This window comes from Corvus hawaiiensis, chromosome Z (assembly GCF_020740725.1).
Source record: "Corvus hawaiiensis isolate bCorHaw1 chromosome Z, bCorHaw1.pri.cur, whole genome shotgun sequence".
Lineage (NCBI taxonomy): Eukaryota > Metazoa > Chordata > Aves > Passeriformes > Corvidae > Corvus > Corvus hawaiiensis.
The window spans coordinates 24,854,489-24,871,178 of NC_063255.1; the positions used below are offsets into that span (position 1 = coordinate 24,854,489).

At 46.4% G+C, this 16,690-nt stretch overlaps 1 protein-coding gene across 2 annotated transcripts; it reads right to left on the bottom strand.

The window, feature by feature from the left end:
* Nucleotides 1-207: 207 nt before the first annotated feature.
* F2R (coagulation factor II thrombin receptor) lies at nucleotides 208-16,321 on the bottom strand. 2 transcript variants are annotated; one of them, XM_048292548.1, is made up of 2 exons: nucleotides 16,152-16,321; nucleotides 208-1,686 (listed from the first exon to the last, which is right to left on the bottom strand). In XM_048292548.1, exons 1-2 carry the CDS (start codon nucleotides 16,222-16,224, stop codon nucleotides 485-487), a joined length of 1,275 nt encoding a protein of 424 aa, XP_048148505.1. In that variant the 5' UTR covers nucleotides 16,225-16,321; the 3' UTR covers nucleotides 208-484. The 2 variants fall into 2 exon arrangements, with proteins under 2 accessions (XP_048148505.1, XP_048148507.1); XM_048292550.1 differs by lacking the exon at nucleotides 16,152-16,321 and adding an exon at nucleotides 8,464-8,553.
* Nucleotides 16,322-16,690: the final 369 nt, after the last annotated feature.

Sequence of the window (16,690 nt, forward strand, 5' to 3'; positions counted from 1 at the left end):
ATAATGCTAAGAAAATAGGTTTATAGATAATTCTAGAAATAATGACAATAGGTGAAAAATAAAAAGCCTGGAAAGATATTTTCACTTTTTTTTCAGGAACTACTGGATGGATGGAGTGGTTCCACATATAAGAATTTATTCAACCTGATAGATACAGTTCAAAATACTGAAATGGGATTTCTACAATAAACTGAACAAAGCAAAGGATTTGTCTGAAAAAAGTTTATTTGAAAAACACTCAACAACTATTAGAAATTATTTTTCCCCTCTACATTAACCTATTTACATATACTATACATATATATATATACCTATATGCACACGCACAAACAGAATTTTAATTTGAATTGTGCATTACTATAACAGATCCATGAAGCTATGTATCATACAACAACCTGGTTAAAGGTTTTGCATTTCTTGGCTATAAGAGTCTTCTTTTTGTCTGCAATTGTGTAAAAATTAAACATGTATCAGACACGTTATCTCAATGCATTGCTAGTAATTTCCTGTAGACACTGTTATTCACATTAGTAGTCAACGTAGCCCTTCTACTACTAGTGGTAGACATCAACTGGCCACTGCTGTTACTACTGTTAGGATCAAAAGTCTTTTTACAATTGAAGAGACTGAAAAATTGTCTCTGATACTGAGAAGAAGCATAGTAGTAAATAAAGGGGTCAATGCAGCAGCTAATGCTGCTGATAGAGACACAGAGTAAATAGGCAAAGTAGAGATACTCTAAGCTGTTGTCATATGAAAAATGGATATAATGAATTAAGAGGAGAACATTTGTTGGTCCAAAGCAAATAACGAAAACAGAAAAGACAGCCACACACAAGAGCAAGGCACGTGTCTTCTTGTTTTGCTTTGCAACAATGGTAGAAGAACTAAGACAGCGAATGATGCACACATAACAAACAGTAGAAATTATGAATGGCACTATGAAAAACACAGAAGAGAAGACAGAGAAGAAGTGAAGGTAATAGCCGTGAAGTTCAGATTCTCTTAGCACATCGTGGCAAGTAGTTATATTTAACTTGGGTATTTCCATTGTTTGCTCTCTTAGGAGAAAAGGTATAACCCCGGTTATCGCTACAAGCCATATGATGAAACAAACCAGTGAGGCACGAGTTAGCGTACGCCACCCCAGGGACTGCATGGGGTACACCACTGCTAAGAAGCGATCAAAGCTTATACTCGTCATAAGCATTATTGAGCAGTACATGTTGCAAAAGAAGGCAGCAGTGATGAAACGGCACATCTGAGGCCCAAAAACCCAGTCATTTCCAGAAAAGTGATAAACAATCTTAAATGGAAGCACACTAACAAACAGAACATCTGCAAGGGCCAAATTCAGCATGTATATTACAGCTGGCTTTTCAATTTTCATCTTTTTCAGAAACACAAGTATCGCTGTAATGTTCAGAGGAAGACTCAGCACAAGCACTACAGTGTAAACTGAAGGAACAAAACGTGTCAGCCACGGACTAGTGAGGTATTTTGCTGTTTGAACTGACATCATTCGCTGCCCACGTAGGAATGATCCAGTCTGATTGGTGGCTCCTGGTCCAACTTCCAAGTCATTTTCAGTATCACCATCAACAGGTATAAGATCATCCCGCTCACTGGGAGAAAAAAACGTGGAAAAACTTCTGATGCCTGGTATGCTGCTGTTATTTGGAAAGCCTGAAAAGTAAGAAAGTATTAAGATTAATAAGCCAATATTTAGATGGTATGGAGAAGTGAAAACATCTTTCAAGAAGGAAAACTAAGATTACTTTAGGTAAACAAAGTAATAAGGTTAATTTCTGATTCAAAGCACAGGTTGCCCACAGATCAGCCATTTTATTTTAGCTCCTCCTGCTACAAATTTGGGTAAGATGTCCTCCTTTGTCTCCTATCTCTTAGCTTGAAAGCTTTTATTAGTAGTGATTCTAGCTATACATAAGGATCCAATCTAATCTATGCTCCCTTTAGGCAACTTTAACACAAACACAACAGGAAATTTGCCACCCTTGAACTGTCTAGGCCAGACCCTTCACACATTTTGTAAGAAATGAGATGCTGGCATAAATACTAGTACTCATACACAAAATTCCCACTAGAAGTACTCATCGCCAAAATCACAAAAAGTAAAAGTGCAATTAGAACATCATGGTTTTGAAATATTTCTGTGTGCTCTGGAGACATCTTACTTAACCCTAAGGCTCCCATCAAGAGAGATGGCAGAAGTCTGCATGCAGTTTTCAAGGTAGATGTGGATCAAACTTTTGCTTGTAACAGAGAGGTAGCCACAGATGTTTGTATGGAGAAATATTTTTAAGACTGTCATTTTCAGTTTTGCCAATCTGCTTTGGCATAGGATAATTCAAGTGTGCTGTGGGTAGACAGAAGTGAGAAAGTTACAACAACTCAAATAATTGGTCACCTCTTTGGCTGTGCAATTGGTCCTTTGTTGGATCCTAGACAATTAAAATAAAAATGAGGGTGTCTTAGCTCAGATCTATGAGCTGAAAGTACATGGGAATTATTCACCTGTGTAAGGTGCTGCTTGCTGGAAGCAATTATTTGTTCTATAGTAACTGAAACCAATTTTTTTAACCAAAGCCTCTGAAGGAAGCAGACGGCAAAGAGAGGAGTGGCTGCAGCTTTAAGCAGCCAGTTACCTCCCTTTGTGCACAGGCAGTGAGAGAGGGGCCCTACCTAGCATGGATTTTTGTGAAATTCAGACTTGAATATGGGAGGAGATTAGAGGACTGGTAAGGCAATTTGGTGATTTTTTTTTAAAGCTGCTGTGCTTTATGTACCATGCTGTGCCACAGCAGCATTCTAGGGGCAGAGAGACAAAACAAGGGAAGTGTTTGAGAGAATAGTTTTCATATGCAAAGTGACTAGACTGCAACCTCTGCCGGTCAGAAAACAAAAGATGCTGGATGAGAATCTCAGCCTGGGAGCTTGTTACACAGACTGTAGTAGGAATGATTTAGTTTGAAGCAGAAATTACAGAAGCACACACAGAGATTCAGTGTTTGCACAGAAGGCACTAAACGCATTTATACAAGGGTCTACTCTGTTTTTTTAAAGAGAACATGAACAACAGGCAGAACTATAGAGCCTTAATCTTTAACACTTCTTTAGAAGTTTAGTCCAAGCAGTTGGATGGCTCAAAGAGTCAGCTCCTAGTTTGGTGGTTAAGTTGCAGCACAAGTCCTCTTGTACAACACCTCTAACTTCAGCCTGTGGCTGACATCGGAGTTAGGAGATTTTCTGTATTTAATGATCATTGCAATAGAAGTGTCACAAATGACACCACTGGTCTTCATCTCTTTTGGGAGGATTATAACTATACTTGAATGAAAAGAATCCCCGTGATTTCTTATGCCCAGAAGCTTGTCTCCATGGTAAAGACAACAGTAAAAGTGAAGAAAAAATCTGTTAACTGTACTTATTGTATCTCCAACACAAAAGTTTTATGAATTAAAGACTTTGAATGCTAAGAATATGTATTTCTAAACCAGAAAATAATTGAAAGAGAAGACAGTGATGATTTTAGTCCCCCAAAGGTCTACATGTTCTTTTTGCTTTCTCCATCACTGAAGAACAGTGTGGAGAACCAAACAAAGAGGTGACATGGTTTCATGTGAGGAAGGTATGTTTTTGGGAACACAGATATAAACAGACTTGAAGAGAGGGAAGGTAAAGCCTGGCATTAGGTACTTGTGTTGCCAAGATTATCACTGCATGACATGGTAACTGAGGCACCAGCACCTCTCTCATCCCAGTGTCCCTGAACTTTGAAGGACCTGAGCTGTGCTACAGTTTCACGCTTTAGAGAACTAGCAATCCAACTCAGTAAGAGCCACTGACCCTTAATGACTGAGGTCAAGTCACTTAGCATGGATGCCCTGGGTGATAACCTGACCACTTCTCATTACTAATTCCTAACTGAGAACAGTATAAAAATAGGCTACAAGAAAAATATGCTATGATTGGGTCAGGTGCCTTTTACTAACTACCAGCCTTTGTCTTAGCTATTGCTTACAATTAATTGAACACTGCTGATAATGCTAATTATATCCTGAATTCTTGGAGACGTCTTATTTACATCTTTATCAGATGAAAGGATTAGAGTCACTTTTACTCCATTATAAAAATTTTCTAAAAATAGCATCCTATTACAGTAAATTGGAACAAAAAATTTTATAAGTAATTTAAGTTCAGTTAAAATTCTCTGGCATAATACTCTGGTGACAACTAGGTGTTCTTTGTGTAAGCAGAGACTTTCTAAGTTCAGAGTTGAACTCAACCTTCATTCTGTCAACATCACCTCCATGCTTGTGGTGATGCAATGTTTTTATCGTATTTTTGTATGTTCTTTGTACCCTAATGGTTTGTCCCTACCCTCCCCACTTCTACTCCCAGTTGGTCTGTCCCAGATCCAAGACGCTCCCCCGGTGCTCCCAAAAATGGTTATCCCCTCCCCTTGTTCTGGCACCTTCCCTATCAACCACCCAAACCCCTTCTGGAGTTCTGGACTGTTCTGTGTCTGTCACCCGAGCCCTCCCTAATTACCCTTCTATGGTCCCTGTCAATCCCCTGAGATATACCCCCCTCGGATACCTCCCCTCTTGGAAATCCCCTAAACCTGGATGCCCCATTGGGGCATGTGACCCCTTTCCCTCCACCCCTCAAGACTATTGGTCCACGTAAATGTCTATCCCTGTCCATATCTCTCCCCCAAAGACCCCTATTGGTCCCCTGTCAGGTCATCCCCGTTGTAACACCTCCCTTTATAAGTTGTTGCACAGATCTGATCGGTGCTTGTGCTCTTTGGACTCCCCTCGGGCAATAAACCTGAAACTGTATCCAAAGGCAAGCCTCCCCGCAACTTTCTATCCTCTCCCTCATCAGGGCTGCTGACAGCCGCAGCACCTGGAGCTTCAGCTCCCCTGGGCAGAGCTGAACTCCAGAGGAGCAGCTTTAAAGCCTCGAGCCTTCAGCTGCTCCCTACTCCTGCCGCACACCACAGGTGCTGGCCAGGCTGAAGATAGCGGTCACTGCGACAGCTGGCGCCCAATGTGGGGCCTCTCCGAGGGTCCGAGACCCCATGCAGAGGATTGTTTTCTACATCTGTTTGGTGCGTCAGCACCCCGGTAGGAGCAGACCCACTTTTGTCAGGTGGCGCTCCCGGAGATGGACACGGTAGTCCCTCAGCGCCGGAGGGATCATGTCCAGGGACCCTACTTGTAGTACCCTTGTCTCCTGGAGCTTGTGGTGAGTATCCCTGTTGGCCAAGGGACCCAAGTGGGGCCATAGTGATTGTGTGGAGGGGTGAGAGTGTGTACCCCTGAGTACTCCTGGACCCTTTTACGTTCTTTTAAGTTTGTGTTTTGCTGTGGGTAGGGGTAGGTGCTGTTGCCGATACTTTTTAGTTGTGAGTGGTTGGCCCCCAAGTTTTTAAGTTTTCAGTCATGGGTGCATGTTTGTCGGCACAGCAGCAGGGAGTTTATTTCCAAGTTGTGGGTCTCCTTGAGGCAGGGGGGAAAAAGTTTGAAAAGGGAAAGTTAAAACCGTTTGTAAGGTGGCTCTTCTTCTATTACTCTAGGGTGTCCCCAGGGTATGTGACCTCGCTCCCATTTTGGAACTTGGTGGGGGCGACGCTCACACAAAAAACTAATGAGGGGGACACCCAGGTACCCAAATTTATCTCTCTTTATATTTTAATTTGAAGCACAATTATGGAGCAGTTCATAATGGAAGGAGAGCCATCTGATTTGTCCCCAGTTCTCCCTAACCCTTCTACCCCTTCCCTTAGTCCCTCTCTGGGTGGTCCCCGAGGAGCAACCCACAAAGCACAGAGTAGTCAAGACTGTAGTCTCCCTGGCTCCTCACAAACCCCCCAGCCCCCTGGTCTTGGTTGGCAGGGCCTGCCGGCCAGGACTTCTATCCTTAAGCCCTCTACCCCAGTTCCATCTCCAAAGTCTGTTTGGTTCAGTATCCCCAGTACCGATTCCTCCACCCCTGATTCAAGTTATTCCCCTTGTCCCTCCCCGTGTTACCCTCGTTCTTCCCAACCTTCGCACCCATCTCCCTATCCTTCCCCTCGCCCATCCTGGTGCTCCTGGACCCCTTTCCCGTCTCCCTATCCATTCCCTAACCCTTCAGTCTGTTCCCTCCCCAATCTACAAAATGGCCCCCGAAGGACACAAGATGGAGGGGACTGCAGGGTCAGGCCCCACCTTGTGCTTCTTTTTCCCAAAATTCCCTTCTTTCTAACTCCTCCCCTGCCTCCACTTCCCCGGAACTCCCTCTCTGCCCTTCACCACACCCCTTTTCCCAGGACCCTGAGCCCCTCCCTCCTCCCTTGTGGGAAGTGCTCCAGGACCAATCCGCCTTTTTCGGGGCGGAAGCTGGTCCTGCCCTGGTTCTTTTCCCCTGTTCCCTCCCCCTTCTCCACTGACCCCACCTCCCTGCTTCTGACTTCCTGTTCCCACGCCCCGACATCCGGTTCCCACACTACTGAGACTGGATGCAGCAGGCCTGGGGCCCAGAACCCAGAACCGGGAGTAGTCTACCATGCCGCACCAGTTTCATTTGGTGGGGCAGGGGGAGGCCTTCGGGAATGGAGGCCCTTCTCCTACTGAAGCAAAAAAGAGCTCTGCAAGGCCCAGAAAGAGTTTGGGAGGAAAAGTGAGTATTTTAAAGGGCTTCTTAAGGCCACCTTTTACTCCAATGACCTAGTCCCTTGGGACATCAAGGACCTGTTTGCATGCCTGCTGACCCCCACTGAATACATGCTGTGGGAGCAGGCATGGAAGTGGTCCTTGCAGGCACTCCTTCTGGACCTTTGGAGAGACCGAAGTATGGCTGTTGATGCCGATGAATTGGCTCTTCCATTAGACCACCTGTGTGGTGAGGAGGACTACAAAGAGCCTAAGGAGCAGGCCCGGGTTTTACCCAAGGCTGCCCTAGAAAAAATCATGGTGGCAGCGGAAAGGCTTTCCTTTCCCTTCCCACACCTACCCCAGAAGCCCCCAAGAGTTATTTGAATATTAGACAAGCCCCTAACGAATCATTCATTGAGTTTGCGGACAAGATAAGAGCGCAGGCGGAGAGACAAGTGGAGAACCAAGCCATGCACCCAACGATCATCCTCAGAGTAGCCAAAGAGAACACCAACGAAGCATGCAAGACAGTGATCGCCAGGTTGCTAGTCTACCCTGAGCCAACGCTCCCTGCGCTTGTGGAGGCCTGTATGAAGAAGGCCTCCACAATGGACGCCAGACCACCACCTCAGCGGCCTGTTCCACCAACAGCCATGGCGGTCCATCCACAAGCTCCAGCACAAACACCGACATCGCAGAGACTGAGAGGGGACATCGTCTGTTTTTATTGTTGGGGGTGGGGCACATTGCTAAGTTCTACCCCAAAAGGGCAACAGATGCAGCAAGGGAAAGGGGGGGGGAAGAGCGCCAATGACATTGGCACCTGGGGCTGCACCAAAAAAAACCTAGGTGCACAGCCTAGTCCTGCCTCGCGTGATGATAGAAATGAGGCAGGAACTGCAGGGAGTGGGGAGAAATTAAAGACAGAAACTCTCACCAGATGTGACCTCAATATCGGATGTGACTCTTGTACAGGGTTTCCCTCCACAGCAAGGGATCCCAGCAAAACCTGGCACCCTCAACCATCGCTGTCTCTGAAGACTGCAACGGACCACCTGTGGCGATCAGATCAATGGACGGTAGTTACAGTGGAACTGCTGGAAGGAAGATTGGTGCCTTCAGGGGAACACTGTAAGTACATGGCCATCGGAGACACAAAGCACACACCTCAAGAGCTAGAAGTGTGCCTGGCCATTCTCATGAATGACCTGGCACACCTTCTGCTGGTGGCACGATGTATTAACCCACCCTTCTACCTGGCCAAGGAGCAAGTCATTGCCCAGGCTATCCCCATACCATTGGGAGTCCCAGTAGACAGCAAGACACCAGATGTCTACTGGGCAGAAGTGGTGGGAAAAAGTAAACCAATTATATACTGTAATGTCCGGCAAGGCAATGACACTATCTGTTTGGAGGGCCTGCTGGGCACGGGGGCAGATGTCACAATCATTCCCCGCGGGGAATGGCCGTCACACTGGGAATTGCAACCTGTAGCAGGAAAAATCCACGGTATCGGAGGGACAAAATTGGCATAAATATCAAAGAGCATTGTACAAATTTAGAGACTGGACGGGAAATTGGCTACTCTATGCCCATTCGTGACTGATTACCAGGCACCCCTATGGGGGCGGGACGCCATGTCCCAATGGGGGGTAAGACTCGAGATCCCGAAAACCCCTCGGGATTTTTAATTGTGGCCACTGCGGAGCACCCCACTCAAAAACTAGATTGGACAACTGATTTTTCCTGTTTTGGTGGATCAGTGGCCGCTAGAAGGAAAGAAACTGAAGGCGCTCACCGAACTCATCGAGGAGCAGTTGGCTCAAGGAAACATCGAGCCAACTTTCAGCCCTTGGAATTCTCCAGTTTTTGTCATCAAAAAGCCGGGGAAGGACAAGTGGCGACTCCTCCACAACCTTCGGGAAATCAACAAAGTCATTGTGGACATGGGGCCCCTTCAACCAGGGATGCCTTCCCCAGCAATGGTCCCCCAAAATTGGAATCTGGTTGTTATCGATATCAAAGATTGTTTTTTCAAAATTTCTCTGGACCCTGCTGATGCTCCATGGTTTGCCTTCACGGTTCCCACCACCAACCGAGAAGCCCCAATGAAGCGCTACCACTGGCAAGTTCTTCCCCAGGGCATGAAGAACTCCCCTACCATCTGCCGGTGGTACATCGCCTCATTGCTATCCCCGATTCGTGCCACCATGAGGGAAGCCATCATCCTGCACTATATGGATGATGTGTTAGTGTGCGCTCCCAACAACCATATACTTCAGGACACCCTTGACCAAGTCGTCAATGTTTTGACATCTGCTGGGTTCATGCTCCAGGAAAACAAAGTTCAAAAGATGCCCCCTTAGAAATATTTGGGGTTGGAGATCACTAAGAGGACCATTGTTCCTCAAAAATTGGCCATTAAAAGTGATCCCCAAACATTGCCGGACCTCCACTCACTGTGTGGCACTTTAGCATGGATCAGGCCCTGGGTAGGGATTACCACCAAAGACCTAGTGACTCTTTTCAATTTTTTGAAAGGGAAAGAGGAGCTGAGTTCTCCTAGGACCTTGACCTCAGAGGCAAGGGCTTCCTTGGAAAAGGTAGAGGTTAAGATGCATGAGAGGCAGGCGCATCGTTGCAAATTGGAACTGCCCTTCAAATTCATTGTAATGGGAAAGTTGCCCCACCTCAATGGGCTCATATTCCAGTGGGACCGGGGCGAGAAAGACCCTCTCCTAATCTTCGAGTGGGTGTTTCTGAGCAACACAAGGTCCAAAACCATCACTAAGGCCCAGGAACTGACGGCCCAGTTAATTCGGAAGGCTCGAGTGAGGCTTTGGGAACTGGCTGGGTGTGACTTTTCATGCATCCACTTGCTGGTCTGTTTGGAGCAGGACAAATTGTCCTCCACCAAACTGACTGTCTTGGTGTCACTTTATGATGTGTATCCCATATCGCTGCCTATGCCCAGAAATTAATTTTTGTGCCTTTCTATGCCTCTAAACTGAGCCTGAGAGGGGGAAGGAAAAAACTGAGCAAAACTTTTTCAAAGCAGTTTGCAGCTTGTTCAAGGTCACAGAGATAGTTTTGTTTCCCAGCTATGGCAGGGGAGGGAGGAAGCACCCAGCTTGCTGCGCCCAGAACAGGTTTTTTTTGGCCAGTGGCTCAGCTGCTTTGTTCTCCAGAGAGAGACTGAGAGCTGAATTTTTCCTTCCCTGGAATTTCGGATTTTCTCCCTTTTCTACTGGACTGCTTGATTGCTTTAACATCAGAGCACATGGGGAGGACTTTCCACCGGGCACAGAGGGCCTGGCCCTGGCCCAAGCCCCAGCTCTGAGAAGACCAAAGGGAGGACTCTAACACTTTCCCAGGTTTTTCCTCCACAGCGAAAGGTTTTATTATTTAGCATTATTTTCCTTTCCCGTGTGTTTGCTAAATAAATAGTTTTATCTCCTTCACTTTCCTTCGAAGAAAATTTATTTTTTCCCAAACCTGGTGGGGGAGGGGTGGTTGTGCCTTCTGTCAAAGGATATACTTCTAGATTTGGCCAAACCGGAACACTGACCAAAGAGATGTTTGAGCAGCTACTGGCTGAGAATGGAACTCTTTAGATAGCTTTAGATAGCTACACGGGACAGATTTCAGTCCATGCTCCTACTCATAAATTATTCCAGGAACAGTTTGTTCTGTTCCCAAAAGGCATCAGAAGCAGGCAACCTCTAGAAGCGGTGACAATTTTTACAGATGTGTCCAGAGCATCCAATAGGTCAGTGATGACCTGGAAGGATCCTCAAACTCAGCAGTGGGAGGCAGCTATTGATTACGTTGAGGGTTCCCCTCAAATTGCTGAGTTGGTCGCTGTCATCAGAGCCTTTGAGAGTTTCCCTGAACCATTCAATCTGGTCACAGATTCGGCTTATGTCGCAGGAGTGGTAGTGAAAGCAGAAAATGCTATTCTGAAAGAGGTTTCAAATGAACATCTCTTCTGGTTGCTCTCGAAATTGGTATATCTTGTCTCCCACCGAGAGCACCCATTCTTTGTAATGCACGTGAGGTCGCACACGGACCTGCCAGGCCCAATAGCCGAGGGCAGTGAGAGAGTGGATGTCCTTGCTGCCCCCGCGGAGATGGCCAGGATGCCAAAAGTTTTCGAGCAGGCAAAACTGAGCCATCAAATGTTCCACCAAAATGTGCTGGGGCTGGTCCGTCAGTTCCACCTGATGCGTAGTCAAGCAAAAGCCATCGTGGATATGTGCCCACATTGCCAGTGGTCGGGCCTCCCCTCTTTAGGCACTGGGGTGAACCCCAGAGGGTTGGCTAGCTGTGAAGTGTGGCAGACTGATGTCACGCACTTTCCCAAATTTGGCCAACTAAAGTATGTACATGTAAGTATAGATACCTTTTCCGGAGCAGTCTACGCCTCTGCCCACGCAGGAGAAAAGGCTGAACACGCCAGGAAACACCTTCTCCAGGCATTTGCAATCTTGGGGGTCCCCAAGGAAATCAAAACAGATAATGGCCCCGCATATAGATCCGAGGCCTTTAAGGAGTTCCTGGACGACTGGGGAGTAAGACATAAGAAGGGCATCCCTTACTCCCCAACTGCTCAAGTGGTGATTGAGTGGGCCCACCAAACTCTCAAGATCACCTTGAGGCACCAGTGGGCAAGCAGTAGAGAGCTTTCCCCACAGGATCGGCTAAGCAAAGCTCTCTTTGTGATCAGTTTTCTAAACTGCTCTTCTACAAACATGAACCCGCCAGTGGCAAGACACTTCGGCCCACACAGCAACTACCCTCTGTGTGAACATCCGCCAGTCCTTATAAGAGATCCGGAGAGCGGTGAGGTTGAGGGGCCATACAAGCTGGTCACATGGGGTCATGGGTACTCCTGCGTATCCACACCCCTAGGAGTGAGGTGGATCCCACAAAAGTGGGTGAAACCATATACCCCAAAACATCCAGTGAGACCCCCAGGCCCCCAGGTGGATGTGTGCACTGGGAGGAGGCAGCAGCGTCACCAACCCCAAGATTTCCCCAGATCCCTGTTTGTCCCTGAGTTTTCATGTTTATGGTTTGATTTTCTCATGAATGATTTTTGATCTTGTTATCTTCATTACTCTATTAGTTTTGTTTCTATTCAGTTTGTTAAAGAGATTTTGCTTTTCTGTCACCACCACTGCACTCCCTCAAGTCAACCACACAGAAGTTACTGAAGAAGCAGCAGTGGCTCCACCAGACTGGTTATGTGAACAAGAAAACAATTTCTAAATTTTTTAAGGGGGAGATGTGGTGATGCGATGTTTTTATCGTATTTTTGTATGTTCTTTATACCCTAATGGTTCGTCCCCTACCCTCCCCACTTCTACTCCCAGTTGGTCTGTCCCAGATCCAAGACGCTCCCCCGGTGCTCCCAAAAATGGTTATCCCCTCCCCTTGTTCTGGCACCTTCCCTATCAACCACCCAAACCCCTTCTGGAGTTCTGGACTGTTCTGTGTCTGTCACCCGAGCCCTCCCTAATTACCCTTCTATGGTCCCTGTCAATCCCCTGAGATATACCCCCCTCGGATACCTCCCCTCTTGGAAATCCCCTAAACCTGGATGCCCCATTGGGGCATGTGACCCCTTTCCCTCCACCCCTCAAGACTATTGGTCCACGTAAATGTCTATCCCTGTCCATATCTCTCCCCCAAAGACCCCTATTGGTCCCCTGTCAGGTCATCCCCGTTGTAACACCTCCCTTTATAAGTTGTTGCACAGATCTGATCGGTGCTTGTGCTCTTTGGACTCCCCTCGGGCAATAAACCTGAAACTGTATCCAAAGGCAAGCCTCCCCGCAACTTTCTATCCTCTCCCTCATCAGGGCTGCTGACAGCCGCAGCACCTGGAGCTTCAGCTCCCCTGGGCAGAGCTGAACTCCAGAGGAGCAGCTTTAAAGCCTCGAGCCTTCAGCTGCTCCCTACTCCTGCCGCACACCACAGGTGCTGGCCAGGCTGAAGATAGCGATCACTGTGACACATGCTGACTCCTGTATGCAGTCCATGTCCCCATCTTTAACTTAGATGACACGAGGTACTACTTGAAAGCCAGCTTTGTGGAAAAATGTAATGAGGCACCACACTTGATATTTCTGTTCCACTTGATAATACAACACATGGTGATCTAAACTTTCTTGATGAAACTAAATTTAATTTGAAAGCTTGACAGCCACGTATTGGTTCTTATCCTTTACCAAGCTGCTGGTATAACACAGTGTCTGTGTAATTCCAGGAAAAACAGTGTGCACTCCATACTTTCTGAAACAGACAGGAAGATAGATACTGTCCTGAGACTTTTCATTCCTTTTGTGTCAGTACTTATACTACAAAGCTGAAGATAAAAGAGATTTATTCACAGAAGAGAACAGGATGAAATTATGTCATATTTTTTCAAAAGATCTTCATGAACCTTCACAACAAACAAAAAGGTCAGTACGGGAAACAGACATTACCTTTAAAATGGGTTAGTACAAGACTGCCAATATACAGCAGGTCTACAGAAAAGATTTTGAATGTACTGTTAAATAACTACAACTATACCAGAATCTGTGAAACAATTCCTTCTAACTGTTTTCAAGCTACAGATATCACATGATATAAATGATATCTGTATCTACTTATTCACCACAGCTTCCTTATTTTTTAATAATTCAAATAATGTTAGGAAAAGAGAGGTAAAGATTGTATAATGATTATAAGTGTTCAAAGGGTCATCTTATTTTTCTAGGCTGTCATCCAGTCCAGAAGTAATCAAGCTTGGTGGATTTCTATTTTTATGACTAATAGTAACTCTGTCATGTCAGCAGTGAGAGTAACAGCTCTATCGAAATACCTACAAAATTTAAACATGTATGAAAGAGTAAGATGAGTAAACTATGAACAAAGAAAGAGCAGGATAAAGCATTGAGGTTTTATCCTTGTGGTGTGTGCAGTCAGGACACTAAATGACATGCAGAAAGTCTTTTCTTTGCCTCCAACAAGTACTTCAAAAGGCAAAATTACATAGAATCAGCACAACATTCAAGTTGCCCAGAATGTTCTTTTATTGCCTGTGGTTTTTGCATCAATTCTCCAACAAGGACATAGAGGAATTATGTAGAAAGCTCAGTACGTTTGTGATTGTCTAATTTTAACAATCTACACTCTGCTGTTTTCCATCAAGAACTATAGATATTGTTCATCTCACAATCAGAATACACGTATTCTGCTTACTCCAAAGTTTCGGGGTTTTTTTAAAATACAGAGATATGTTGTAATTTCTTTTCATGTCTACTTTCATATGCAAGGAACTACTCTGCATACTATTCTGTGGAAGAATTACAGAGCAAAAATACAGAGCAAAAAAACCCCAATCTTACAAAGCACTCTTGAGCTCCAGAAGAAACTTGAAAAATATTTCTGTAGGTATATAAATATGGACAAGATGTTACAAACGAGCAGACTTCATATCCCAAGGGATATCTTTGATGTGAGAGACTAAAGAATAGGCTCCTACACAAGCCGGTTAAATATGTTCCTATGCGCTGCTGGACAACAATTAATACTGATTTCTGGGCATTACTGGTGACAGCTGTATACTAGCTTATAACAAAAAGGTTTCTTTTATCTCTCCTGTGTATAACCCAAAGCGATAAGCATCTAGAAGCTAAATTACTCAGTGGCCCAAAATTAGACACTTGAAGGCAGACTGTGAAGTGCATGCCAGACACATTAATCAACAAAATAAGACACAATCTTGTAGGAGTAATGACAGTTACTTGCTTTTATAAAAATAAACACTGAATTGGTTATGAGTCCACATCTCCATTTATACAGAATTCATTATTAGATCACACAACTGATGTAGTAGCAACCTGAACACATTTTCCAGAAGTATTGTTTTCTTGCAACTTTTTACTTTCCTTTCTCAACACTTTAACTACATGTGCTGGCTTCAAACAGTGACATCCCTCTATCTTGCCAGCAGTGTCCCAAGGCAGAGAAGTCCATGCAAGTTCAGACCTTAGGCACCTCAGCAGCACCTGGTCAGATAATCTGCAAACACTTAAAATCAACCTACTGCCAAACTAGGGCTTTTTAACCCGCCCACAGGAACAGCACAGGTCAGTAATGTGGTGGTAACTGTGCATACTGGTGGAGGGGGGAAAAGCAGGAGAGAAGCTGCAGGTCCAAGGGCAGAGCAGACCTCAGGATACAACAATGCAGGGCAACAGGAATTAAGCACATTGTGGTAAAAACAGGGAAGGTATCTACAACAGTGGGGAAATTATATTCTTACAATGAGAGTGAGCACAAGAAGGGCAGAAGATATATTCAGATGATCAGGTTTTATTAGTTCTGTTGTGCATCAAGTAACTGGAAGAATAGCGCCCAACAGTGCAATCCTTTTCCTATCATTAACATGTATAGTTTATCTTTCACACCACCACTCCCTTCTTTTTAAAAGATATTTTCCTTAGGCTTCCCATATAAACATGATTTTGACAGCTTCATTCCAACTTGTCCTTGTGCCAAAATGTTGTCTAGCAAGAATTATTTGTCCTCCCTGATGCTTCCCTCCCAGGATAAACACTAGGTCTATCCCCTTTCAGTTTAGCTCAGTAGTAAACGTGTGCTATGCTCTGAAGTTTCCTCTTATCTGCTCCCCTAATCAGCCCTTTTACATACGTGGGACCTGAGCTTTACTGCAGGCCGTCTCATGGGACTAAGTTATTTCTACAGCAGCACTACCACCACTAGCTGATTGAAAGAAATCTCAAACTGAACCAAGCAAAATAGTAATAAGAAAAAGCCCTTTGCTAATCTCTAAATGCATAGCTCTTCATACTGCTGTACCTCTACTATAAACTGTGAGGTTATGTGCATGCCTGTCTTCTCTCACCTTCCTCCTCTCAGAATCTCCATTGTCTAACAAGCTCTGAGCTGGACGGATCCATGGGCTCACCAGTTAGGGTACTGATGATGCTATTAGTGAATAACCCTGAAAGTCATCTACTTGGGGTGGATATTCTGAACTTTTGTGCTGGCAGGTCTTCCGAAATTTGCACCGCCTAGAAATTCAGCTGGCACTCCCTCTTCTTAAGTTGTTAATGAAAGGCAATGCTAGTTTTTTAAGAGAATCCACCAGCAAGTCTCGCCAGTCTGGTCCCTTCTTTCCACCATCACCTGCTGCTGCCTGCCCGCCTCCTTAGCTACGGCGTCACTCCACTTCACCACCACCACCAGCCTTTCGCCACCGCTGCCATGAGCACAAAGAGCCGCGTGTAACAACGCCGAAGAAAACTCGGCCCGAGCTCGCACTGAAAATCCCAAGCGGGAGGCCCCCGACCCGGCTACGTGCAGGCACACGGTGCTGTGCGCTAGGGCGCTTTTTGTTTATTCCCCCCGTTCCCGGAACACGCCGGCCCCCCGGGGCTCGTGCCCGGCCCCGCCTGCCCGCGGACCCACCTGGCCGGGGCGCGGCGGCAAGCGCCGGGCAGCAGAGCAGCGCCAGGGCGCACAACAGCGCCCGGGGCTGCATGGCCGCGCGTCCCGCCCGCAGGCCCTCCGTCCGTCCGTCCGTCCGTCCGTCCGTCCGTGCGTGCGGGCAGCGCGGGGCTGGCGAACGCAGCCCACAGAAGGCTGGGGCCGGCGAAGGGCCGCTCCGGGACTTCCTCCTGCCGCGCCGCTCCAGTGCCGCGAGGGGGCTGCGCGCCGAGGGGAAGGAAGGGGAGGAGAAGGCGGGGGCCAGCGCCCGCCGCCCCCGCGGGACAAAGAGCGCAGCCAGCAGCCCCCGCACCCAGCTGCGACACGGGAAGCGGTGGCGGGCTTGGGCGGGCTGAGAGGTCAGGAGCTCCAGAACAAAGGGTTGTGCTCAAGGAATTATTCTAAGCTAAGTTTGCCAAATTTGCAGTTCGAATGCCTCACGGGAGCAGTTCCAAGGCCAGATGAAATGCCGGCATTACTCACAGCTGAAAGATCACTCTGATTCAGAAAAGCTCCTTACA